Source organism: Acomys minous, assembly GCF_964271855.1.
Source record: "Acomys minous genome assembly, chromosome: 13".
Taxonomy (NCBI): Eukaryota; Metazoa; Chordata; class Mammalia; order Rodentia; family Muridae; genus Acomys; species Acomys minous.
In genome coordinates, this window is record NC_140495.1 from 25,997,566 (window position 1) to 26,012,714 (window position 15,149).

A 15,149-nucleotide genomic window follows, 5' to 3' on the forward strand; every position below is an offset into this window, starting at 1 on the left:
AACTTTCAGCTCTTGTTTGAAAAGCCCGTTCTCCCTGGCACCTGAGACCTGTAGTTCTATCCTGGTCAGTCTGCTGCGGCAGCTGTGCCTTTTCCCTGGGAAAAGACGGGGTGGGGGAGAGGGCAAAGATGAGATCCTGGGGAGACAGGGGAGAAGATGGAGACTAGACAGCTTAAACTGGGTGGGGCTGCTTAGACAGGAGCTGTGCAGGAGCCAAGGAGGGAGGTAACCTCCCCGAAGGTCTCAGGAGGACAGACTTGGAGTCCCAGGCTTAATCAGCTCTGTGAAGAGGGTGATGTGGTTCTGTTGGTACCTTTTGGGTACCAAGACAGGGTTTCTCTGTGTAGCCTTGGCTGTCCTGGACTCCAGTTTGTAGACCAGGCTGGCCCTGAACTCTGCCGGCCTCTGCCTCTTGAAGTGCTGAAGTTATAGGCATGCGCCACCAAACCCAGCTGTTGGCGCCTTTTTATGAGCAGAGCCAGCACTCTTCCTGTAGTCTCCAGACTCCAAACTCCGTCCCTGCCCTGTAGTGCGTTAGATCTCCTGACTGATAGGAAAAAGAATAACAGCGTTTGTTAGAGTCCCGTGAATTTAAGCCGCCGGTGCTGCATAGAGGAGCCAAGAAAGGAACAGTGGCATTTCCCTGGTTGTCTAGACTCTTGCTTCCTCAGCCTTGTATGCTCTTTACGGACAACTCTTGCCGTGTGCCAATTCCATGGTGGTCCCTGACGGCCTGTGTGCATGACACCACATGATCTTGCTGAGCACAAGTTTGGGTAAAGTAAGCTCCTTGGCTGCAGAACAGTCTGGAGCCTGTACCCAGGCAGGGGACTGGACCGTCCTCTGATCTTTGTCTTGTGTACATTTTATGAAGGAAGGCATGAACTCTAGCAGTGTGTGTGAACTGGGGCATTTGGAAGACCTTTGTGTGGTTTCCATGGCCAAGGTTTAAAGGTGGAGACCTTAAAAGAACGAGGAGTCTGGGCTACGAGGTGGCTCAGTTGATAAGGTGCCACCAAGTCAACCTGAGTTTGATTCTCAGACCCCACGTGGTGGAAGGAGACCACCAACTCCTACAGGTTATGCTCTGACATCTACATACACACTTTAGCATGTCCACATGTGCACATGTGCACGTACACACACACACACACACACACACACACACACACACACACACACACACGTAAAACTTAAAAGCAAGCCAAGGGGCTAATGTACAGTACACAATTCTTATTTATTTATTTATTTTTTCTTGGTGTTTTGAGACAGGGTTTCTCTGTGTAGCCTTGGCTGTCCTAGACCAGGCTGGCCTCAAACTCACAGCGATCCACCTGCCTCTGCCTCCTGAGTGCTGGGATTAAAGGTGTGCACCACCTCGCCCGGCTTCTTCTTATTGTTAATTGAAATGCATAGGAGCAAAGTGTTTCTCATTTTAGACTGGGGAATATTTGCATATAAGTAATGGACAGGATTGAACCCAAATCCAAATGTGAAATTCATTGGTGTTTCATATATGCATCATGCATGCAGCCTGCAGGCCGTCTGTGCAGGGCTTCTCATGATCTCGAGCACGGAACAGTCTTGGTGAGGATTTTCTTCATGTCAGCACTTCACTTTACAGATTCGGGAACATTTTGGGTTCCATGTTTTCAGATGAAATACTTAACTTGCATTTGACTCTGAAAGCCACAATGGGCTCCCTGCCTCCCGTCCTGTGAGCTGGATCCAAAAGTAATGAGGACTTGAAAGCAAGGCTGTGGGTCTATCAAATCTCACCCCGCCACTGGCTGAGGTTTTAACCAATTTGTTAATTAATCTTTTCTAAACTCCTTAAAGGAGTTTTGATTTTGCTTTTCTGTCTTCCCTCTCCCCTCCCTACTCTCTCCCTGTTTGCTTCTGACGGAAGAGAATCTCTCACAGTTTGATGAAGGGGCGGAAGGTATGTGTTTAAAACTGCTTATCGCAGGAGCTTTTATAACAGGAAATAAAGGGGAGGGGTGACAGTAGGGCACAGCAGTCAAGCCCTCCACAGACAGCACATAGGTTCATAAACCTCATTCTTTGTAGGGTTATGTAAGGCAAATAAGTATAATCTATATATGCTCCGTTTTATGGTAAGCATATGGGTTTATGGGGGGGAGGGAGGTTTGATTCCCAGCTATCCAAAGCTTGTTGGTAAAAAATTGTATCACTTGGCCAGTGAATTCTGGGGAGTGCCTGCAGGTCACAAGAACCAGTGGGAAGAGAGACAGAGTGAAAAGATAGCCCCACCTGGTGAGAAGCTGGCAAAGTCCATGGTATGAGCCCAAGGCAGCTAGAGTTGCCCGTGCGTGTGCCCCAGCTGTACCACCTCGCTCCCTCCTGTGCCCCAGCTGAGGACCCAGTGCCCGCCAGCCCACCTGAAGCCTGGAGAAGCTAATGCAGAAAAGGCTGGGGTGAAATCCAGGGACTCCAGCAGTGGTCTGTCTCACTGTCTTCTTCACACCAGTGGCTAAGAAATGGTACCCGGCCTCTTGGCCTCCCTGCTTGTCTCTTCCCTGTCGTGCAGGATGAGAACACAGGCAGAGTTCTGCTTCTTCCCAGCCCCGGATAGCTATCAGAGGGTGGCGTGACCTGCGTTGCGTGTGCCGTCATCCACACAGTCCTCCCCCCCAAGCTGGCCTCCCACCCCAAGACCTTTACCCACTTGGTAGACTATCCCCGCTGACACAGAGAGCAGCCTGCCCTCTGCCTGCCTGGACGATTGAGGAATTCCCCATCAAGACACGGGAAATATATTTACTACTCTTGGAGGGACAAGGAGCAGTTTCCAGGGACAGGTTTAACTTCTGGCAGACACTCGCTGCTCACCCTGTTAGAGTAGCCTTTGTGGGTTTTTCTGGGTGGAGAGTTTATGGGCTCTTTTCTTTTTCTTTTTTTCCTTTTCTGCTTTGATGATAATGGCTCTCTTGGCATGGGCTCCTACTCATATGAAGCGTGAGGATCCCTTTTTATTTTTTAATTTTTATTTTGTTTTTCGAGACAGGATTTCTCTGTGTAGCCTTGGCTGTCCTGGTACTCACTCTATAGACCAGGCTGGTCTCGAACTCACATTGATCCACCACCCTCAGCCTCCTGAGTACCACCTGGCCCTTTTTATTTGAACAAGGAGAAATTTGCTACCTTTTTTTTGAAGGTGCTGAAATGGAAATCTGTCCCTAAGTGTTACGCTTTTAGCCTGAATCTGGTGGTTTCTGTATTGTCTCACATGGTTGGCTGATTTGTGTGTGCCACTTCCTTTTTGAAGTGACCCAGGGCACGAGAAGGGAGGGTGCCAGGTCCTTTTCGCAGTTCTTTGCCCTGCCCATTCTGGCCACCTCTGTCACTACTAGCTCTCATTGTGATCTGGAGTCTTCTGGTCTTCACACCACAGTGGGCCCTGTTGGGAAGCAACCAGTCTGTGCCCCCTGCCCTGTCCTCCCTCCACCCCTACCCCCATCCCCACCCCTACTCCCAGGAATGTGAGGTTCTGGTCAAGCCTGAGGGATCCCTTGCACTGTAGTAGTTGATAAACTTAGGTTCTTGTGGCAAATGCTGGGGGAAAGAGTCAAGAGAGAGAGCTTGTAAGTGGCCTCCAGCCTGCTAGGACTTGCTGAGTCCCCAGACCCTTGAGCCGGACTCTGCATGGTCCCCTGGATACCATGGGTAGCCAGCTTATAGGAGAGACTTTCAGACTTAACTACACCTGGTGGCGCATGTTGAGGTGACATTAGAATGGAGGAAACACAAAAGGCGGGCATACTGTGGCTCAATAAATTCACAAGGGAACTTGAGGTCCAACTGTTTCATAAGTCTTGACCGTAGAAGCCAAACACCTGATCCTCAGCTGTGGTTTTGCCCTTCCCCACCTCTCCTATAATACAAGACCCGGCTCAGCCGTTAACACAAGTGACCAAAAGCAGATGACAGAACCGCGCGCTCTTTCGCGTGGTTCTGGTTTTTGTGGGCAATTACAGCAGTACAGCGTGGAGACAGGACAGAGGGCATTTAAGATAATTTTGCGGACTGAGGAGTGCCGAGGGAATTGTGGGAACTGGCTGTTAGAGCAGATCATTATGACTTCTTGGCAGCTGGATGAGAGAGAAAGAACCCGAGTCCTTTAGATGATAGAGACAGGCTGGAGCTGTGTGGAGGTGGGTCGGAGGCGGGGCCCCCAGCAGGTTGGAGGCGGGGCCCCAGGCAGAGCCATTCAGAAAAGACGCTGACTCAGGTGAACTGAAGGCAGCTGCTGTTGAGGTGGCTGAGGGTGGGATGGTGGGGAGACAGGCTCATTGTGCTTCTGGGGCTGTGGACAACAGCACTCAGTGTCCCCTTCTGATCCCACATTGAAGGGGACACCTTTTAAGAAATTATAAGGTGGCGGCACTGGCAGAAGGGTGATAGGGCGTGTCTGGAGGACAGATGTGGGAATGACATGTCTTGATCCTTTACCATCATCTGTGCACAGGTGACCACAGGTCATCCACCACCACCCTAGTGTAGGTTGTCGAGGGGTAGAGATACCTGCCCATGCCTTGCTTTCTGAGCCCTTGCACTCCCCAGCCCAGGCTGCCTCTCAGCGGTCAGAACCACAGACTTAAGTGGAATCCCAGTCTGCATGTAGTCCCTGAGGAGGTGACCAGACCAGGCCGAGGTTCCAGCAAGGCAGAGGAGGCCCTGGACCGAAGGTAAAATGCAGGTGGCAGGCGAGACCCTGGCCTCAGCTGATTCCTTCCTGGAAGTGTCACTAGAGCAGTGATTCTTTTGTTTGTTTGTTATTTGTTTTTGTTTGGTTGGTTTTGTTTTTCAAGACAGAGTTTCTCTGTGTAGCCTTGGCTGTCCTAGACTTGCTTTGTAGACCAGGCTGGCCTCGAACTCACAGTCATCCGCCTGCTTCTGCCTCCCGAGTGCTGGGATTAAAGGCGTATGCCACCATGCCTGGCTCTTTTTGTTTTTTTAAGATTTATTTATTTATGTAAGTATACAATGTTCTGCCTGTATGTGTGCCTGCACACCAGAAGAGGGCACTAGATCTCATTACAGATGGTTGTGAGCCACCATGTGGCTGGGAATTGAACTCAGGACCTCTGAAAGAGCAGCCAGTGCTCTTAACCTCTGAGCCATCTCTCCAACCTGAGCAGTGATTCTTAACCTGTGGGTTGTGACCTCTTTGGGGGTGTGTGGAGGAGGTCAAACAACCTTTTCACGAGGGTCACCTAGCACCATTGGAAAACACAGACATTTGCATTAGGGTTCATAACAGAAGCGAAATCAGTTATGCAGTCGGGGGTCACCACGACATGAGGAACTCAGAAGTTCCTGTATTTCAACTGCCCTAGGGTGACTTGTGGAGCAGCTGAGCTCGAGACAAAGTTGAAGTGACACTGAGTCCTGACGATGTGTACAGTCCCTGGGATGGATACCCGTGGTTCCCAACATGGCGTTTCAGTCAGCCAGGTGTCTGTATAGTGGAGGAGGACCAAACGGATCGCACATGCTGCGGGGATGGTGAGCTTCAGAAGCCACCCGACTCCTGCTGCAAAACTGCTCCTTTTGGGGCAGCCTGGCCTGTTTGGAAAGGGCCTTGTTAGCCTGCTTGGAGTGCGGCCCCTTCCTCGGGTTATTAGAATGGCAAGAGCAGGGCGTGGAGGAATACCACAGAGACCCAACTGGGCCATAGTGTTGATGTAGAGTGGGAAAGCTGTTGCCTTAGTTAGGGCTTCATAAAACACCCACGGCCAGAAGCAACTTGGGCAGGAAAGGGTTTATGTCTGCTTATAGTTGTAGCCTAGCATGAAGGGAAGTCAGGGCAGGAACCTGGAGGCAGGAACTCTGGCAGAGACTGTGGAGGCATGCTGTCTTCTGGCTTGCTCCGCCGTGACTTGCTCAGCCTGCTTTCTTAACACACCCAGGCCCATTAGCCCAGGGGTGTGTAAGATCCGCAATGGGCAGAGCCCTTTCATATCAGAAATCAAGAAAATGCTCCCACAGGCTTGCCTACGGGCCAATCTGATGGAAGCATTTCCCTCAACTGAGGAGGCTCCTTCTTCTCACATGATTCTCACTTATACCAAGTTGATTAAAAACAACAGCAACAACACCTAGCCAGCACATTGCTGTCACCAGGTGTGGAGCTTCCCCAAGAGAGGAAAGGAGCTGTTGCCATGGATACAGTAGCGTCTGCCTGTGCAGTGCCCTGTCCATTAAAGTCAGCATGAGGCACCTGTGCAGAGCGGCTAAGGCTGGAACAGGTAGAAGGGGGCCAGGGTGTTAGTTACATGAAACAACCTGTGAGGCAGGTTTCACTTTGGCTCTTGGTTTCGGAGAGATTTGGATTCACCATAAAGGGGAAAGCACAGCAGTTGGAGATTATGGCGAAGATGATGACAGTGGTGTGGAACTGCATGCACGTGGCAGCCAGTCAGGAAAGAGAGAGCGAGGTAGGAACCGTGGCTGACTGTAATCTCAAAGGACTGCCCCGAGAGCTCTGTGTCCTCCAGCTAGCCCCCACCCCTTCAAGGTTCCACAGCCCCCCAACTCATCCCCATCCGCCAGGGAACTAGTACTCAAATGCGAGCTTGTGGGGAACATTCCAGATGCAAGCCAGACGCAAGCAGCTAGGGATCAGGAGATCTTTGTCTTCTGCTCTGGATCAGGGCCTTGCCATGGGAAGGTGAGCTGACACTGGCGTGGCACTCTGGAGGAAGGACGTTGCATCTCTGCAAGTCAGAGAGATTCCCGAATAGTGAGCTGGCCTCAGACACTTGGCTGTGACGTTCCCCACTGACCCACTCATTACTGAAGTTGTAGGAATAACTGATGTGGCCTGAGGGCCAGCCAGGAGCTGATAGACCGTGCTAGAAGTTTTAATAGTTCTAACTCTGGGCCATTTCTCCCATCCTGTGGGACCGGGAATAGAATCAACCAAAGTCAGAACATAATCATCAGATGCAGGTTTCGCTCCCAAGAAGTCCATGGCTCTGGTGGCTGGGCCAAGTTCCTGTTTGCCTGAAGATGGTAGTGATTATTCATAGCGCATCTCAGCGTTTCTTCCATAGCACAGTGGGCACTGTGTCTTTCTTGTACCCCCAAACCAGTGATCAGGGAGTACAGGGGGTATCATAACTGAGAGGTCCCCCTTTTCCTTTAAGGTCTTATTTATTAGCGACTAGTGGACAGATGCAGAGGCATCAGCCCAAGGAGGTAGAGTCTGGACTTGTAGCCTTCAGGAAGCCCTATGACCCTTTCCCCACTACCACCTATGGTGCACTTTCTGGCTGCTTGTACTGTCTAGGCTCAGGGCCAATTGAGCCTAGACACAGCACTGCCTGCTGGTAAAGGCTGGAGGCCAGGATGGAGAGAGGGAATGGGAGAAGGGAGCATTTTGTCATCTCTTCTAAGAAGTTTGCTAGCTGGGCATGGTGGCACATGCCTTTAATCCCAGCACTCAGGAGGCAGAGGCAGGCGGATCACTGTGAGTTCGAGGCCAGCCTGGTCTACAAAGTGAATCCAGGATGGCCAAGGCTACACAGAGAAACCTTGTCTTGAAAAACCAAAAAAAAAAAAAAAAAAAAAAAAAAAAAGTTTGCTGTTTGCTTCTGAGAGTAGGGGACTTTCTTAGTCAGTGTTCTGTTGCTGAGAAGAGACACCACGACCACGGCCACTCTTGTAAAGAAAAAATAGTTAATTAGGGTTAGCATTAACAGTTTCACAGGTTTAGTCCATTATGGTCATGGCGGGAAGTGTCATGCACGCAGGCAGAATTGGTGCTGGAAAGGTAGCTGTGAATTCCATGTCCAAATCAGTAGGCAGCAGGAAGAGAAAGACATTGGACGTGGCTTGAGCATTTGAAACCCCAACGCCCACCCTCAGTGACGCACTTCCTCCAACAGGACCACACCTCCTAATCCCTTCCTTACTCAGACCACCACAGGGCCCTAAGAAGAAGCCTGGAAGCAAATAGTCTCTGCTGTTCCTTTGAGACCCTGTCCGTGAGGCATTATAGCGGTGTGACAGGATGAAATATAATAGAAGCTGATGGAAATCTTCCTTTCTGCTTAGCAGATCACACCACAGAGAAAGTGCTTGCCCGTGGGCAGCCAGTTACCAATGAGCAGCACTTACTCTGTCACACGTGTTATTCACTGTGGCACCGTAGCCCCAGGGAACACACTGGGAGTCAGGGGTTTTTCCACCTACACAGCGGCACCCCTGATCCTTCCCTCTGGCTGCCCACTCTCACTCCAAATGCCACCCCCCCACGGTCCCTTTCTCTTTTTCACCTAAGCTGTTGTCATCAGCTTCGGGACAGCAGTCTTTCTAATTGCCCTGGGGAAGGGACATGGGCCAGGCTTGATGGGGTAAGTGTCATCTGAGATCCCAGGCTCCAGATAATCTGTGTGTTCCCAGCTTCCGAGCCTGTTCCTCTACCCACGGCGCCTGTTCCAGAAGAGCTAGCCCCCAAGAGCTCATGTGGCAGGCACCACAGTGCCAGCATGGAAGCACACCCAGCCTCAAGGACCTGCTCCGCCAGGCCCCCTCCTCTGTCAGGACTCATAGGGGCTCCCCGTGGGTCACCCCTTATGGGTCAATTGGACCAGGTCTCTCATAGATCGGAGGCAGGTCTTGAGCTAAGTTGCTGACCACAGCAGCCAGCTACACACCAGCCTCTCAGAAGCAGGAAAGGCTGTCTGCAGTCACCTCCCCCGTAGGCTGCCTGGGTAACCCACTGAGATTAACCAGGCAACTCTGTGACACACCAATCAAAGCACAGAGTGCAGTGTGTGACTCAGAGCAGACCTTCAGCTCAGCAAGCACTTCTGGAAGGGCTGTACTCTGCCAGCCATTAACGTACATAAATATGAAAGGGGCATCACCTTGGCCTTTTAGGCATTTGGGGTGGTGGAATAGCAACCTGGTGGGCACCCCCCGCCCCCGCTTACGTGTACTCTGGTATAAGCCGAATAGCAGAATTGATAGATTGATGAGAGAGGGGTGTGGGAACTACTTGTAAACTCAGCGTGGGCTTCCTGGAGGAGGTGGCTCTTGGCAGATTGAAGCAACAGGAATCGGGTGGGGCAGTACAAGCAAATAGCACTCTGAGTGAGACATGCCAGCAGGCGGCACATGCCTAGCAGCACAGATGCTGACAGGTGAGGATGGAGCTGAGAGCAGCCTCTGTGAGTGCCTGCTATCTGGAACACTCCTCAGAGAGGCCCCTGTAGGTGGGAAATCTTGTCTGGATGAGTCACAGACAGCACAGCAAATGGAGTAATGGACAAGACGAAGGAGCCCCAGTAAGAGGAGGCAGCGGAGATCTTTCTAGATGTAAGGTCTCCTTCTGCTGGTGACCTGTTTTTCACCTGTGGTTTTCAAACCCCGGCTTTTTTGAGTCGTGCGTGGGGTACTTGCACCCAACCTCCAGAGTTCCCAGTTGGCCTCCCCGGACCACACAGCTTGCATGTCTGGATAATCCAGGATTCCACACACACTACATTCTCATGTTACGCAAATGTCTACCTAGCTGTACCCTGTCTCGGCCCAGGCTCAGAGGACGTGACTACGAGCCAGCTAAGGACCCAGAGTGAATAGATCCCCATATAAAGCAGAGCAAAGGACTGAGGCCACTACCCAGCCAGAAGGGCCAGCCATCAAGATGCCACTGTGCGACATCTGTTTTGCTGCCAGTCTCCCCACAGTAAATTAACTTTAGGTACCCGAGCTGTGCCTTGGCCCCTAACCATCTCCCAGCTGTGGGAAGAAAGAGCCTCCAGCTGCAGCCAAATTGAGAGCTAGGGAATGGTCAACTCCAAAAGTTTCCTGTTGTGCTTTTAGTAAAGCGTGTAAATACATCCGCGTCTATTAAGATCTAGCAATACATGTTTGTTTTTATGTATATAGGGTGGGTGTAATGTGTGAGTCCTGTAAATATGTTTGCGAAGCTGATACATATTTTTATAAGAAAACAAATAAAATACTTGGCCATAGGCGTTGCCTCCATTCCCCCGAATGAAAGCATTATGGCATTGTGGCACATCTCCTGCTGTGTTGCTGGGCTCTCACAGAGGGAACAAATGCCTGAGTACTCCGTGTCATGGCTACCCTTGTCAATTTGATAGGATTTAAAGTCACCATGGGATCGATCTCAAGTCATGTCTATGAGGGACTGCTATTTGGATTAAGTTAACTGAGGTGTAAAGACCCGCTCAAAGTGTAGGTGGCAACTATGTCCACCGTGGAAATGTGGATTCGTGGCTGGCTGAAAAGGGAGCGAGGGTGATTGATTGGTACACGTATTGATTGTTTCTGCTTCCTGACTGTGACTGCGCTGTCTGTCAGCTGGCTTCCTGATCTTGCCACCATGGCTTCTCTGTTGAGGCGGAATGGATCTCCTTTGACTGTAAGCCAAAACAAATTCCCCATCCCATTAGATAGTATGCCATGGCCATGAGACATGTCACTAACATAGAAAGTTGGCACTGAGAAGTGGGGCCGGGCCAGTGCTGGGACAAATCTGTCTGATCCTGTGGCCTTTGGAACTGCTTTGTGAAAGAGTCTGGACTAGAAAAGTCCTTGAATGATGTAAGAGAGCCTAATAAGCCATTCTGGTGAGAGCTTGGAAGAGAGAACGCTGAGCGGTTTTGAGAGGGGTGGCCTGGCTCGTGAGGGTTCAGAGGGAAACAGAGATTCTATGAGGAACCGGGTTAGGTTCCTATACTCGTGTTATACATGGCAAAGAATCTGGCTGCCTTCTGCCGATGTCCTGAGAACTCCAGGACAGTTGGATTTGAAAGTGATGGACTACCTCATTCGGCAGAGGAGATGTCAAGATGGGGTAGCAGTCAAAGCTATGTCATGATTTCAGGACTACGGCACGTTGCTTTGATCCAGGTCTACAGTGAGGGAGGCCACAAGCGGAGGGGAGAAAAGACGAGAAACATGCTGTTGGTGGGGGAGGCGGGAACTTTAAAAGTTGTAGGCAAGGGAGACGTTGCCCCGGAGTCAGCACACAGAGGCTGACGCAGCTGTGGCTCAAGGCGGCCAGGCTCCATCCCGAGCTGGCAGTGTAGAACTGGTTTTGTGGGCACAAATGATGTAGGATGGAGGGGGCATGGAGTCTTGCACCACACTCTGTGGTGCTGTTTGGAACCCCTTCAAGGAAGCCCCAAGAGGCCACAGCATGAAACTGTGAAGTCCCCTGGGTTTTGGCGCTGTGGGAAGCATGGGACGTCAGCTGAGGAATGCGTAGGAGGTGGAGCTGGAAGGGTGGGGCTGCTAAAGAAGCCCAGATGATTCCGTCCTGAACTCCAGATGGTGCCTATGGAGCTGCAGGATTTATGTTTGTCTTGCTAGAGTTCAGTGTTGCTTTGGCCTGCTCATTCCTCGTTATGCCCCCCATTCTTCCCTTTGGGAATGGGAACTTTATTGTGCCATTGTATATTGTAATATGTAACTTACCTCTTACTTTATAGGTGCCCACAGTTACGAGATTGCCTTGAGACCCAGGTGATACTCGGACTTTGGACTTTCAAACAGTGTGGGAACTAGTAAAAAAATTATGGGGACTTTTGAAATTGGACTGAATGCATTTTGCACTGTGAGAGAGCAATGAGTGTGGATATAAGGAGCGAGCGGTTTGGGCTCACAGGTGGTGTGTTTGAGTGTCCAGCTGACCACCAGTAAGGGCTAATCTTGGTTGTCAGTTTGATGGAATTTAGAATCACCATGGAAACCAAATCTTTGGGGTGTTCGTGAGTGGTTATCTAGATTAGATTAATTGAGGTAGGAAACCCTACCCTAAATGTGAGTGGTATTGTTCTGTGGGCTGAGGTCCTGGACCAAACAAGAAGAGGTAAGCCATGTGCCACTCTCTGCTCCCTGACCCTGGGTGGAATGTGACCAACTCCCTCCTGCCATGTCATCCATGATGGACTGATCCCCTCAAACTGTGAGCCAAAATAAACCTGTCCTAGTTGGGGTTTCTATCGCTGTGAAGAGACATCATAACACAGCAACTCTTTTTTTTTTTCTTTTTAAAAAGATTTTATTTATTTATTATGTATACAATGTTCTGCCTGCATGTACACCTGCTCACCAGAAGAGGGCACCAGATCTCATTATAGGTGGTTGTGAACCACCATGTGGTTGCTGGGAATTGAACTCAGGACCTCTGGAAAAGGAGACAGTACTCTTAACCTCTGAGCCATCACTCCAGCCCAGACCACGGCAACTCTTATTAAGGAAAATAAAGGAAAACACTTCATTAAGACTAGCTTACAGTTTCCGAGGTTTAGTCCATTATCATCCTAGCCAGAAGCATGGCAGCATCAAGGCAGCCATGATCCTGAAAAGGTAGCTGAGAGTTCTACATCTGGAAAACAGCAGGAAGAAGAGAGGGTCACTAGGCCTGGCTTGAGAATTTGGAACCTCAAAGCCTACCCCCAGTGACACACTTCCCTCAGTGAGACCATCTACTTCATCAGGGCCACACCTCATAATAGTGCTACTCCCTATGGGCCTATGGGGCCATTTTCTTTTCTTTTCTTTCTTTTTTGGTTTTTTGAGACAGGGTTTATCTGTGTAGCCTTGACTGTCCTGGACTCGCTTTGTAGACCAGGCTGGCCTCGAACTCACAATGATCCACCTGCCTCTGCCTCCCAAGTGCTGGGTTAAAGGCGTGTACCACCACCACCCCACTTGGGGGCCATTTTCATTCAAACCACCACAGAACCCTTCTTGAAGTCACTCTGTCAGGTGTGACAGTCACAGCAAGCAGAGATATAACTAATACACTCCTTCATTTATAGGTTGGTTTTGTTTTGTTTTTTCTTTACATAAAGAGGATATGTTACTGCTGGTGACTTGATTAACCAACTTCTCTTAATTTATCATTTATTCTTTTCTATTTTTTAAAAAAAAATTCAGATAGAATATTCTACACTCTGGAAATAGCATTTTCTTCATCCAGTGATGACTAGATCGTTCTCTGGTTTTGTTAGGGGCAGCAATGCAATCCGTCTCTTTGGCCATCGCTGAGTGTGGGGACTGATGATTTTAGAACAGATTCCAAGGCATAGCATGAGATCAAAGACAGCACACCTGCCACACCCTCCTTCTAGAAGGTTCCATTTTCCACCCTCACCTCACCTTGCCAATAGGTGTAACAGTTCAAGTGTGCTTTTTGCGCCTGGGGAAATATATCTCACTGGTAGTTAGTCTTCTTTTGTATTCTGTAGTGACTAACTCCAGCATCCGTTTGCGTTTTGTTGGTTGCTGGTATTTGCACTTGGCCTGTGTGTCCCCTCCTGAGTCTTCCATTGTTGTGTTCCTCTATTTGGGATATCAATCAGTTGTCTGTTCTGTGTGCTGGGAATGTTCTTCTCTTAGTGTGTTCATCGCCTTTCATCTTTGTTCATAGCATCTGTTTGGCAAGAGGAAGCTTCAGACACTTAACATAGAAGAAATTAGGGAATTTAAGCCGATGTAGAGTAGTGAATAGTCGCAGTTTCAGCTACTGTTTGGGTATGTGTGCGTATATAAATATGAGTAAATATATTTTTATTATCGTGGTGGTCGGTAGGCCTTTTTTTTTAGAAGTTAACTCGGTTTGTGGGCTCACTTGTCTGCAAGCATGTCCCCCGCATGCTGCAGAAATGACTTCTGCCGTGCAGGGGTCTCTAAAAACTCCGTGAAGCTGCACCAGCATTCCCCAGTCACGGAAGGACTGGGAAGCACTGCAGTAGGCAGTCCACGGAAAGACAGACAGGTGGCTGCCTGGGCACCCCGACCTGCCATTCAAAGAGCAAGAAGAGCCCCCTCCTAGCCTACAAGGAAAAGGATTATGGTTGCCTTGTCACTGACTCCAGTCACATGTCTGCCCTGTTGGGGGTAGAGTAATGCTGTCATTGATAAGCTTAGCCACTCTCCCATGGGAGCCGGGGCTCACTGACAGAAAGATGGATGCCAAGTAGGCAAGCCGTTACATATTGCATGACCCACACATGATGCCCCATTGGCAGTGGTGTGGAGAGCCAGCCCCAGCAGATGAGTAAGAAGCATTAGAGGTGCATACACTGAGCATGTGTGCCTTAGGCTCAGGCGCTCTTGTGTGACAAAGCCGCACGAGGACTGGTGAGCAGATCGCGGAGATAGGGCTCTGGGGATCACAGCGTGCGGTCAGGTGGGTGGTGTTAATCAAAGTGTGACACACGCCCCATTTAGCACTTAACAGGCGCCAGTGGAGAATGATTTTTTTTTTCCTCCTTGTCATAGTCACGGGAGCTAAAGGCTTCTTGAAAAGAGGGGCTGTGCCCTCATGCACTTTTAGTTCCAGTAACTTGAGAGTGAGGATTAAGTTCTTCTCGCCTACGCCAAGGGAGGTCTGTCACTCAGGAAGCCCCAGGTGCAGTTCTGGAATGGGACGCTGACTTCTTGTCCCACTGAGGTTCATCCTGACTGAAGGAGAGGACACCCCTCCTTGGGCCAAGGTGGCGGACCTAGCTGCCGCAGCTGCCTCATCCACTCTGATTTCCTTGCAGTCCACCTGATCCCAGTGTCCACGACGAAGACCGGAGGGAGCAGCAAGAGTCGGAAGAGGATCATGCCGGACCCAGTGACGGAGCCCCCCACGGTGGACCCGGTGTACGAAGCTCTCCTGTACTGCAACATTCCGAGTGTAGCCGAGCGCAGCATGGAAGGTAGACCCATCACAGCCTCGGTAGCCTGGGGCTCAGTACTGTAAGCTCTCTAAGCAGCACCAATGATCAAAAAGTGGGCCGGCTTGGGCTCAGCTCCTGCAGCAACCACTTCGCTGTGCCTGAGGATGGGCCCCTGGGTCTGAGCACGCTGTCCTGAGTAGTGGAGGTGGCTGGTCTCTGGTGAGATGCGGGCAGACAGACGAGGCTGAAGCTGGCCCATCCCCTTGGCTACTCCACTTCTCAGGGTAAATTCACGACTTATGAGTATGTCTACGGGGCCCACGGTCTTGCTCTAAAGGAGTGTGAAAATACCGTCTCCACCGAGTTTCACTTTTCACTCAAAGTGTATCAAAGAGTGGTGTGGCATGCGTGCATTTGTGTCCTGGACTCACAAAGTGGAGGCCTGTTGCTAGGATTTTTTGTGAGCCTCTC

General features: G+C 50.3%; 1 protein-coding gene across 3 annotated transcripts in view; it reads left to right on the forward strand.

Moving 5' to 3' along the window:
• Positions 1-15,149, forward strand: part of PXYLP1 (2-phosphoxylose phosphatase 1) — a 71,209-nt gene that overhangs the window by 41,694 nt on the left and 14,366 nt on the right. For all 3 annotated transcript variants that reach the window (XM_084751760.1, XM_084751759.1, XM_084751761.1), the window contains one exon: positions 14,559-14,717. In XM_084751760.1, the coding sequence (XP_084607886.1) occupies positions 14,559-14,717 (159 nt within the window). The remainder of the gene's footprint in view (positions 1-14,558; positions 14,718-15,149) is intronic.